Here is a 12,978-nt window from a genome sequence, read left to right on the forward strand (position 1 = left end):
TATTATATGTTTTCATTTATATGAAATGCCCAGAATAGGCAAATTTACATAGAAACAGAAAACAGCTCAGTGATTGCTTAGAGCTAAGGGGTGGAACTGGTGATTGACTGAAAATGGTCATGAGGAAAACATCTGGGGTGATGGGAGTGTTCTAAAACTGCATCATGGTTGTGGTTTCACGACTTTATTATTTACTAGAATTTATTGAATAATATACTTACAGTTGGTGAATTTTATAGTAGTTAAATTATATGTCAATAAAACAAAAATGAATGTAAGGAGTTCTTTTACATTTTTACATTTTGTATTCTCTAGTCCTTTAGTTCTTAGAGATAGCGGCAACCCTTTTGATCATGTCTTTGAAAGCTTGTATCACTTGCTTGTTCCTCAGAGTGTAAATGAAGGGATTCATGACTGGGGCAACTGAAGTGGTGAGCAGTGGCACCATCTTATTCATAGCGACCCCTTCTTTTGCAGATGGCTTAATATAGATGAAGATGCAGCTTCCATATGTGATAGAAACCACAATTATATGAGAAGAACAGGTGGAAAAAGCCTTTTTCCTTTGCTGGGCAGAAGGGAATCTGAGAATGGTCCTGATGATGTATGTGTAGGACATAATCACACATACCACGGTGAAAATGAGCGTCAATACGGCCAGGACCAAGACAAATCGCTCTATAAACTGTATATCTGAGCAGGTAATCTTCAGGATGGGGGCAGCATCACAGCCAAAGTGATCTATGACATTGGAATCACAAAACTCAAGATCAAAGCCTATAATGTAGGGTGGGAGGACAATGATCAGTGCTAACATGTAGCAGCCAGTAAGGAACTTGATGCAGACTCTGTTGTTCATGATGGTTGTGTAATGCAGGGGCTTGCAGATGGCCACATAACGATCATAGGACATGGCTGTCAGGAGAAAAAACTCAGTTACACCCAGGACAACAACAAAAAATAATTGAGTGGCACGAGGATTATAGGTCACTGTGTTGTCCCCAGTGGCAAGGGTATACAGGTATCTGGGAATACAGACAGTGGTAAAAGAGACTTCTAAAAAAGAAAAATTCCAGAGAAAGAAGTACATAGGAGTTTTAAGGCGGGGATCTACAAATGTGAGTGTGATGATGGTTAGGTTCCCAATGACACTCAGCAGGTAGGTGACGAACAAAAAGACAAAAAGCAGAATCTGTAGATTTGGGTCATCTGTTAGTCCCACAAGGATGTATGTGGTTAACACTGTATAATTTTTCATCACTGACCTCTGACTTCTTCATGTTCTGTGGGTAAAACAAGGCAGAAATTGGACATAAGTGGGGATCAAATGAATTACTAGCAGGAACAGAATGAAAATGCCAGGCAAACCAATATTATTTTATTTGATAATGTTATTGCAGTGGTAGCTTGTCCTACTCCGAGATTCATACAAGAGCATGGCCAGAGAGCTGGTATTAAGAAATCTTATCATTATCTTTATAAGAAGTTTATGGTATAGGAACTCCTAGATCAAACAAATAATCAACCCCCACGCAGAACAAAACCTGTAAAGGAAACACTTTCAGGCTACATCATTCATGTAAAAACAAAAGCAAAAACACTACCACGAATCATGTAGTGCAGCAGAGGAGTAGCACTACATATTGAATTGGGACATATACTCAGGAGCTTGAGTGTTTGGGTTCAAATTACGATTCATTCAACATTTGACTTTAGGCAAGTTATTGAGCTCTGTGCCTCCATTTCTTCATATGTTAACTGTGGAGAATAATTGCAACTTACATCCTAGGGTTGTTAAAGGAATAAATGAGTTAATACATTTAAACCACTTAGTAAACATCTTAAGCACTATATAAGGGTTTGGTTACATTATTATTACATGCAAAGCTTTAGAATTAATGGTAATAACCCATCTGGTCATAAATACTATGTATCTTCCTTCAGTGCAATGCAACTAGAGTTGATTGTTGATTATAAAGATGTGAAGTTTCTACAACTTCTCTTCTTAGTTTCTGCATTTTCTTCCAACACCACAGCCAAATATCCTCATTTAAAATAACTACTACCTTTTTGCTTTCTTCACTTTCAAAACTGCAGGTACATTGAAGGATGTCATTCTCCTGTCTCAATCCCTTCAATGGCCTCCTTCTGTACTTGGAATAAAACCCAAACTCCCTCCTTTGGCCTGCAAATTCCCACATGATCTGGCCTTGCACATCTCTCCAACCTCAACTTTTCTTCTCAGTCAGCATGTCCCAGTTACAGTGGCCTTTTTCAGTCCCTCCAACATCACATATGCCTATTCTTTGTAATTTTTTAGATCTCACCATAACTGTGATCTCCTCAGAGAGGCCCACCTGGCTATGCTCTCCAAAACAAGCCTTCTACAAACTCAGGGTTTTCAGTATTATATTCTGTTTTTCTTATGGCACTCTTTTACTCTTTGTATTTACATATTTTCTTTTCAACTTGTTAATTTTCATCCCTACGAGACCACATGGCCCGTAAAAGCAGGAGCTGTGTTTGTTTTGTTCACTACTTTCAGTGTACTGCCAGCAATGTGTCTAGCACTCAGTAGAAGTTAAATACATATTTGTCAACAAGTACGACTGCACATTTTATATGTGAAAATCAACTGGATGATTACACTTTATCTGAAACACATTCCTTTGGAAGGTTTGCATTATGCATCCATTTCTATTTAGTCACTTATCTCCAATAAGGTTTCTAAACTTAGTGAAGCTATTTGTGGCATCAGTAAGGTAAAAAAAAAAAAAAATCATTTTGGACAGTGAGTCCCCTAAACTGACACCAGGCCAGTTTGGCTGGGTATGAGAGTAAATCAAGACTTATAATTTTCACATTATTATAGTTTAATGTGCAGAATTGGTTTGTGAAAATGGGGAGATAGAAGATTGAATTCCATGGGGTTTGTCTCAGCCCTTGATCCCCTTTACCCCTAATTTTCCTCCAGGAGGTTGGATGAAGCTGTTTGAAAGTTAATTCCTGGGTAAGCAGAGTGCAATTTCCTAGGTCATTTTGTTGATGGTGGTGGTGAAGGTTTGGGGCTTTGGAATCAGTCAGATCAGGTTCTAATAATGGCTCTGTAGTATTCTCCTTCCTTTCAGTTTCATCATCCATAACATACTAGTATTATTTATCTCCCTCATTGAATTGCACTGAGGATTAAATAAGACTAAATACAAAACTCTTAGCATAGTTTTAGGCACATTATCATAAATATCACATAAGGGCTGGATACTTTTACTTGAACAGGAGTTGTTCCTGCCATGGTGCTTGATATCCTTCCCTCTTGGGTTAAGCAAAATTTGGTTCCCTTTCCACTTTTTCCTTCACCGCAATTGTAGTTCTGCTCTTTTTACTATCTCTCCATGACTTCCAGAAAGTTTTCTCTTCACTTTGATATTAAATTCAAAATTATAAAGACTTCCTGAATCTCACAAGTAGTACTTCCTTGGCAAATTTATCATTCATCTTTTTTTTTTTTTGAGACAGAGTCTCGCTCTGTTGCCCGGGCTAGAGTGAGTGCCGTGGCATCATCCTAGCTCACAGCAACCTCAAACTCCTGGGCTCAAGCGATCCTACTGCCTCAGCCTCCCGAGTAGCTGGGACTACAGGCATGTGCCACCATGACCGGCTAATTTTTTTTGTATATATATTTTTAGTTGGCCAGATAATTTGTTTCTATTTTTAGTAGAGACGGGGGTCTCGCTCTTGCTGAGGCTGGTCTCGAACTCCTGAGCTCAAACGATCCACCCGCCTCGGCCTCCCAAGTGCTAGGATTACAAGCGTGAGCCACCGCGCCCGGCCTATCATTCATCATTAATAGAGCTCTTACTAGCTGTAACACACTGTGTTCTCTTCTTTTATAATCCATTTAGTATTTGTCATTTAGTCTTTGCAATTTGTAGAATAGCATCATTACAAAATTTATTTATCCATCTACCTATCCTTGAACTCATGCCTCACCTGCATCCAGCCTTCAGATTCTCTTCTGAGCTGTCTTGGTGCCCTGACCTTTCCAAACGTGCCAATTCAGAATAACTCCATTCAAACTGTCTGTTCCCTTGTCTCTTCCTCTGTAAACAAAAGCAACTCAGCCTTGGTAGATACCAGTCCTCTTTACATAAAATTATTGTCTATAGCTTATGAACAGATTGATACAATTCTAAATGCAGCCAATATTGTCAACTATATTTTGTTTAATCCCCTAGTTTGGAGGTTGAGAAAAGATGGTTGGAAGTTATTAGTGGCAGGAAGATAAATTTAAGTTTCTTGAATCTTAATTATGTATTTTCTTTACCATACAAATGTAGGAAAAAGTTTTAGGAGTGTATTTTCTGATCTTTTATATTTACTAACTGTAATGTGCTCTCTAGCTTATGATGATAACTAGCTACCTATCTCTGTCCCCAGTCTCTACAATTCTCCTAGAAAACTTAATAAGTAATTTACTTAATAATGTTAATAAAAAATTAAGGGTAACTATTTAATTAAAGAATGTGTCTTATCATTCAGAAAGCTGCTTTCAGCTAGTTTTCTTGTAAATTTGGAAAATGGATCAATACTTAGCTTTCAAAAGCTAGCAATGACATTGAACTATCGATTCTAGAGATATTTTGTCTTTACTAAAAAATACATTTCTGATGATGAGATTCCATCAGAAACAGATGCTTCTGGAAAAAGAAATACATTTTTCTCCATATTAATTTGCAAATGTCATTAGGATAACTGCTAACATTTCTAGAACACTGTGTGTCAGATACTGAGCCGAACACTTTACATGGTTTATCATGACTAATCTGCACAACAGCTTTCTGAGATATGTGGTATGATAATCCACTTTTTACAGATGAGGAACCTGAGGCCACAAATTTTAGGCAACCACAAAACTATACATCTAGTATCCTCCATCTAGAGTATGGTAAAGCACGGATATGAGAACAAGCAGTTTGCCTTCAGAGACATAGTCCTAAATATTTCAAAATATTGCCTTTTTACCTGCCTACTTCACTCACTTATAAACTTTTCATGATTGGGCAATTGGTAAGGAGATGGATATCTCCCTGTTCTTGTTTCCCCTATATTTTGAGTAATCAATCATTTACATGGTACTACTCCTCCTTCAGCACAGTATATCTGTCAGTGAACTATTTGTACCTGAATTAGAGCCAATAACCGTCAGACAATGGTTCTGCAACAATCTGTAATTAATCACATTGTAGCCACTCAAATGCCTTTTATCTTTTCTCACTGTCTCCAGGGCTTCTGATTTCTCTCATTAATTAAATGCTACAGGATTCTCCCTGAAGACTCCAATTAGTTTTTTACAAGAATGGTTTTCACTTGGTTGTCAGAAAATATTTCCCACAAATAGCCTTGAGGTGTGTTTCCCCTGAGTCTGGAAAAATATGGCTTTTTTTCCCCCTAATCCATGGTATGGACTGTGCCCCTACCATGGGGTTTTTAGACAACATTACAGGGAAGTGGAGCTGCCTCTGGCTTTTGTTACCTATTAGGTGGTACCATCCCTGGTAATGTAGAGCTCTTTGTCAGTATTCAATTTTTCTCCATATCTCAATCTTATCTGAAAAAGAAATTAATAAACTCTTGCACAATAGGATATACATGTCCTAATTTAAAGTGTTCATTGACTAATAGTCTAATGGAGGCAAAGTGTTGTAAATATAAAGCTTGTTAAAGAGGGTCGTATCTTCAGTTTGGAGATTCAAATTGTGTAGTGAACATTGGGGTAGACATTTTCATTGGATTGAAAAGAGGGTTTTCTCAGAACTTTTCGTAGGTGACTGTGTCCTCTGTAAATCATCTGTTTCTGTTCTTAACCCTTCTCCCTTCCATGAACACCATTCTAGGGTCTTCTTTAATGTCATGTCATATGTCATAGAATGAGGTGATGTTTCAGAGTTATCTGATTTCTCTTCCGGAATACTGATCAACATTATTTAAGAACCAAGTTTGATGCTTTTAATTTTTAGGCGGTGAATATCTTTCAAAACAAATGTAATCATACTCACCTCTCTGACGGTCCTTCATGGCTTCCGAGTGCACATTAACCACAAAGGTCCTTAGTGAGACTCAAACGTGGGCAGGAATGGATGACAGGAAGCAAGTAAGGATAGACTGTTCTTTTTGTGTACCACCACAATAGTCCTCACAAAAATTCTGTGAGTGACAATCCTCCTCAGTAACCAATGTCCATTAATTTCCAGTCACTTTTTCTCTTAAGAACATGAAAAGAAACAAATCCCAAATATATTGTTCCATTCTGTTAGTAGGAAAAGAGTTAACTAATAAACTGGAAAGACTGTAGAAACTGATAAGAATTCTGTTTAGTTTGGAAAATCGATATTCTATCCTTTCTGAATAGGGAAGCTGGCCTCCCCTAAATTTTACCTTTACAAGAACAGCAAGAGTTATATCCATTTGGCTTGCAACAGGTGTAGAGGGTTCAAGTGATCAACCTTGATCACTTGAGGGTTCAAGGGTTCAACCTCCAACTCCTGGGTTCAAGTGATCCTCCTGCCTCAGCCTCCCAAGTAGTTGGGACTACAGGCATGAGCTACCATGCCCGGCTAATTTTTTCTATATATTTTTAGTTGTCCAGCTATTTTCTTTCTATTTTTAGTAGAGATGGGGTCTCGCTCTTCTCAGGCTGGTCTCAATCTCCTGAGCTCAAATCATCCGTCCACCTTGGCCTCCCAGACTGCTGGGATTACAGGTGTGAGCCACTGTGCCTGGCCTGATTATTACCTCTTAAAATGTTTTATTTCATTGATTAGGATAATTAATGTTTCTTTCTTTTGTTCTACTAATCATATAGTTCATTCACTGGGTCTATTAAGGTAGAACAAATTAGTATTCATATATTAATTAATCACTGTTATTTTATATGCAAAACATGCAGGGATCATGTGACACTCAAGGGGGGCAATTCTCCCTACATGAAATGTGCTTGGTACCCAGCATTTGATCATAAGTCCAGAAATCACCCCTATACTTCCACAATGATCAACAGTTCTAGCTTTTCATAAAACTTACTGGTTGGGAACTGGGAAGTCTGAGCTGGAGCCAGAGAATCAATATGCCCATGCAACCACCTGTGCTGGCTGGCAGACCCTTTCCTCTTCCAAGATATATTCTATACATCTTAATAGCATCATGATGATCAGGCTCATTGTGGAATTACCTCCAGATCTTTTAGAGGTGTGAGGTTATTAAGAGAAGAGGACAGGCCCCCAACAGCATCAGCGCTGATGTTCCTATTGGGCAGGAGGAAATACAGTTGAGGTAGGGAAAGAGAGACCAGGGGAAACAAGGATGCAGAGACAGACAGGCTTGGAGAAACTGAGGCAGAGGCACATTCACATGGGCTTGTTTCTGCACTTCCTATTCTATCCTATTGATCTATTTTTCTATACTTTTGCAATATCATTTTTTCAAGAGTTTTTTATAGTCTTGGATCATTGCACTTCCATATACATATATTTTTTAAATTTAAAAATATTAAGGGGGTACAAATATTTTAGGTTATATAGATCAATTTTGTAATGCTTGGGTCCTGGCTATAGGTGTGCCCATCACCCAAATTATGTTCATGGTACCCATTAGATTGGTTTATTCCTCTTCCCTTCTCCCTTTCCCCCTGGTTGCTTTCCACTGAGTATTACTTCCCTCTGTGCACTTGTGTGCTCATCTGTTCTGATTTAATAGTGAATACATGTAGTGTTTGTTTTTTCATTTTTGGGATACTTCACTTAGGATAATGGTCTCCAGTTCCATCTAGATTGTTGCAAAAGGTATTAATTCATTTTTCTGTATGGCTGAGTAGTCCATGGTGTCCATGGTGTAATTTTACCACATTTTATTAATCTCATGAATTGATGGACACTTAGGTTGATCCCACATCTTTGCCATTGTGAATTGTGCTGCAATAAACATTCAAGTGCAGGTGTCTTTTTGATAAAAAACTTCCTTTCCTTTTGGTAAATATCCAGTAGTGGAGTTGCTGGATCGAATAGTATGCCTACTTTTAGTTCTTTGAGGAATCTTCATACTGTTTCCCATAGAGGTTGTACTAATTTGCAGTCCCACCAAGACTGTATAAGCATTCTCTCTGCATCCATGCCAGCATCTATTGCTTTTGGACATTTTAATAAAAGCCATTTGAACAGGAGTAAGGTGATATCTCATTGTGGTTTTAATTTGCATTTCCCTGATGATTAGTAATGTTGAATATTTTTTCATGTTTCCTGGCCATTTGTCTTTCTTCTTTTGAGAACCAACTGTGCATGTCTTTTGTCCACTTTTTAATAGAATTGTTTGGTTTTTCTTTGCTGATTTGCTTGAGTGCTTTGTAAATTCTGGTTATTAGCCTTTTATTGGATATGTAGCTAACAGATATTTTCTCCCATTCTGTAGGTTGTCTATTTGCTCTGTTGATTGTTTCCTTAGCTGTGCAGAAGCTTTTTAGTTTAATCAAATCCCGTTTATTAGTTTTTTTGTTGCCATGGTTGCCACTGGGGACTTTTTATAAATTCTTTGCCTAGGCTGGTATCTAGAAGAGTTTTCCTTACATTTTTCTCTAGAATTCTTATGGTTTCATGCCTTAGATTTAAGTCTTTTATCCACCTTGAATTATAATAATCTTTGTGAGTGGTGAGAGGTAGGGGTTCTGTTTCATTCTTCTGTATGTGGCTACCCAATTTTCCCAGCACCATTTATTGAGTATGGTTTGTTTGTCCCTGTGTACATTTTTGTTTGCTTTGTCAAAGATCGGTTGGTTGTAGGTAAATGGGTTTATGTCTGGGTTCTCTGTTCTATTCCATTGATCTATGTCTCTATTTTTGTACCAGTATCATGTGGTTTAGGTTACTATAGCATTGTAGTATAGTATGAAGTTTGGTAATGTGATGCCTCCAAATTTTTTTTTTTTTTGCTTAAGATTGCTTTGGCTATTCAGGCTCTTTTCTGGCTCCAAACAAAGCATAGAATTATTTTTTCTAGACCTGTGCAGTATGACTTTGGTAACTTGATGGGGATTGCATTGAACTTGCACATCACTTTGGGTAGTATAGACATTTAAACAATATCGATTCCAGCTATCCATGAGTATGATATATTTTTCCATTTGTTTGTAACCTCTGCGATTTCTTTCCTCAGAGTTTTGCTGTTCTTGAGGAGATCTTTCACCTCCTTGGTTAAGCATATTCCTAAGTATTTATTTTCTCTATAGTTATTGTGAATGGTATTGAGCTCATGTGATGCAATAGTAAGCATATAGCTTCATCTATCAACTATTTTTTCCTAAAAAATGAAAGCAAATCTAATGAAGAAGTACATCTAATTAACATGTGAAAGGAGACTGGCTCACAGAGAAACAAGTTAACTGATACTATAAGGAGGCAATCAATTAAATAATCTAGGATATTATACCCTGCAAATGACCTAGTTTTTCCATCATGTAATAAAAAATAAATACATATATGAATAAATAAATAATAGAAAGAACTGCTAGGGAATTAAAAAAAGTTTTAAATGACATAATAACCAAATGTGATCTTTGCTTGGATTTTGTTTGGATTTTGATTCAAACACATTAACTGTGAAAAAAACAAAACAAAACAAAAACCAAAACATCTTTGAGTGAACCAGGGAAACTTGAATACACACTGAATATGAGAATCTGTTAAGATTTATTGGTTATTTTGTTATGTGGGTTAATGGCATGACAGGCAAAAAGAAAATTTTCTTATCAGTTAGATATGGTTACTGATAAATGTATGGGTGAAATGAAATGAATTTATGGGTAGAATGCTGTAAGGTGAAATGCTAGCCAAAAAATATTAGGTCATGTGTGACAGAGAATAATAATTTTAATACATTGATAATTAGAGAAGCTGGATGATAGGTACATATCTGTTAATTATTCTATTTTGTCTTCCTTTGTATATGTTCAAAAATTTCTATTCAGGAATGATTTGAAAACCTAGATTACTGGCTAATTTTTTATTTAAATTTCAAATTTATTTGCTTATTGAAATTGGGATAAAATCACTGCTCATGGTTGGCTACTAGTAGGTAAGCACAATGCCCTCTTCCCTCCTTTTACCAGGGAGTTAGCTCACTAAGGTAGAATGTCCTCACCTTACAATTTTAGAAATGTTCTACTCTAACTTGGCAGATAAGCCACGTCAGTTTAAGAAAACCCTCTCATTTTAGTTGCATTCTTCAATCCACATTTATCATGAATGAAACAACTATTATACTCATCTGATTTCCCTGCCTCTTTCTCAATTTGTTTGGGACTCATATTGAGGAAGTATGTGATTAATGAATACTAATTAGCAGCCATGTTATGGTTTAGAAGGCCAATATTATTGACATAATTTACATATGGAATTAAGATGATGGATTAGTAGACTAGGTTATGGCAGAATCAAAGAGTCAGAGAAGCTCAATATTTTAGAACTCTGAAGTTAAGTCATAACCATCAGGTGAGGATACCTGGCTAAATGTTTTTGTCTAGCTGAAATTTGGAAGGCCACTACACATTTTTGGTCCTAATGTAGAGATTGAATTTAGAGAACTTTTCTCTTAAGCACTCTAAGATTCTGAGGAATCCATTCAAACCCTCCAGTGTCTTTGTGGACTCACATTAGAAGGCTCTGGCACAGGAGAACAGAGGATTAGCACCAAGAAAAACATCTGGAGTCAGACTTTTCTCTATGGGTTTGAAGATTTCAGATTAAAGGCCCTATATTCCTCTTTTCTTTTCTCACATATTTTTTAATTTTTACTGCTCTTTATTTCTATATATTGGTAATCTTATCTAAAAACTTTAATGTAATAGTTTTTGTAGTGTATTATCTATTAATAATTATAACATTTATTATTAACCATGTGTTCATAATGTAAAAATGTGTAAATGTATTACATTTACTTTTATCTTTGTACATTGTTTATGATACAAATCTTGCTTGATTTCAGTACTGGGACATTTTTTGTATGTTTCTTGAAGTCATCTTGATGTTTCTGGAGAAGCAGTTACATGTACTAGAAAACCAGATCCTTTTAAATTCAGTAAATCTAGTTTTGAGTCCTAGTTATATCACTTATTAGAAATAGTTCGTTCTTCTATACTTGATTTCTCCACATGTACATTATGACTATAAAAATAACCTGTAGGATTATTTTCAGGTTTATTGGTGTTGTAAATTCTCAATAAATTTTGACTTTCATTCTATTTCACTCAGAAATTTAAAAATATACATTTGAACAGGAAAGCTAATTTTAATCATAGCCTTTTTTATCTTTTGTTCATAGATCAATGTCAAATGTTACTTTTGTATTTTTTACATTCACATAAAAATACTCGCTTTTTTGGGGGGAAGGTGGGATGGTGGGTATAGGATAAAAACTTACCTATTGGGTACAGTGAACACTATTCTGGTGATTGGCACACCAAAAGCCTTGATATAGCATTGTACAAGATATCCATGTGGGAAAAAAAACCACTTGTACCCCCTTAATTAATATTTTGAAATAAAAAAATAAATATAAAAAATCTTCACTTTGCATCTTTGCATTGTCAGGAGTATAAAATCATCATATTGGAAGATTATTATGTAACTAATATTTATCTAGGTGCTAAACATAAAGCATGCTAGAATTTGGCATATAAGAATCTCCATGTTATTTGCTATCTAGAGTAGAATAAGAAAAAGTCAGCAGAAAATTGCAGTCTGGTAAAAGTCATACATGATAGGACAGACAAGTGTGAGTCAGGAATGTGGATGGGTTGGCCTGATCCAGGTTGACAATAGTGTTGGTGGTGCAACAATAGGATGAGGTCAGAGAAAGATTCCTTGGGGGAATGCCACTTAAAATGGAAGACAGATGGAGGTTGGGTAGCTGAAAACTTGAGGGGGACATTCCTGCTCACAAGAGCCATGATGTGAGCCATGGCCTTAGAAAGAGAAAAAGAATCAAAGGAAGTCTAATATATTGGACCACACAAGTGGAAATTGGTGAAGAATTTAACAAGTAATTAAACACAGATTTCTTTTGAGGAATATTTTTGGACTCTTGAAATGGCTAACATTTTCATGTTAAAAGAGTAAATCATTTTTTTGATATTTGGGTTCATATTATATCCTATTTTTCTTTTCTCCACCCTCTGGTTGTTTATTTATCAGACTTCTAGCCCTATGAGTTTCCTTGGGATTGCTACCATCTGGTTGATGAGCTCAAATACTATACTTTCAAGATTTAACATTTCAGTTGGTATATCCATATTAACCCTGTTTTTTTGTAATTTAAATGCAGGGTTTTAATTATTTAACAGGAATTAGCAGTGTATTACCAGTGTATCACTATTAATTCATGTCTCTTTTGGTAAGAGATTTTATATCTTTTATATTGGATTTGGTCCATTCAACAAAATAAATGTTGGTGATTTTATAGTTTCTTCATTAGTAAGAATCCCAAATCTTTATACTTTTATAAATATACTTTATATTTTAAAATATATTAAATGTATTCCTTGTTTAAAATATATTTTGGGAGATTTAAATTTTTTTCTTTCTTACTGCTTAAAAATGGTTCTGATTCTTTATAATAATGTTTCTTTATTTGTATAGGTTTGTTTTGGAGAAGTGACATACACTATTGCATCAATATTTTATGATAAATCCCCCAATTCTTAGGCATTGGTAAGGCAAAGTTGAGGGTGAGGTTATGGTTAGATTTCATGAAATAACTTTTCTCATTTTTCTTAATAAAGATTATCATTCTCAAAGAGGTTAATTCATAAGGAGAAGCAAGGCATGCCTTTAGGAGGGCTAGTACAGAATGCAAGACTCAACCTAGATCAAAAAGACACAAGATGGGATAGACACTTAAGAAAATATGCTGAGACATGCTGACTTCGACACTCCC

At 35.9% G+C, this 12,978-nt stretch overlaps 1 protein-coding gene across 1 annotated transcript; it reads right to left on the reverse strand.

Annotated features, from left to right (window-relative positions):
• Positions 1 to 319: 319 nt before the first annotated feature.
• On the reverse strand, positions 320 to 1,258 carry LOC123639719 (olfactory receptor 6C2-like). The gene has a single exon (XM_045553777.1). It carries the CDS (start codon positions 1,256 to 1,258, stop codon positions 320 to 322), a length of 939 nt encoding a protein of 312 aa, XP_045409733.1.
• Between the last annotated feature and the right edge of the window lie 11,720 nt (positions 1,259 to 12,978).

This window comes from Lemur catta, chromosome 6 (genome assembly GCF_020740605.2).
Source record: "Lemur catta isolate mLemCat1 chromosome 6, mLemCat1.pri, whole genome shotgun sequence".
In the NCBI taxonomy this organism is placed as follows: Eukaryota; Metazoa; Chordata; class Mammalia; order Primates; family Lemuridae; genus Lemur; species Lemur catta.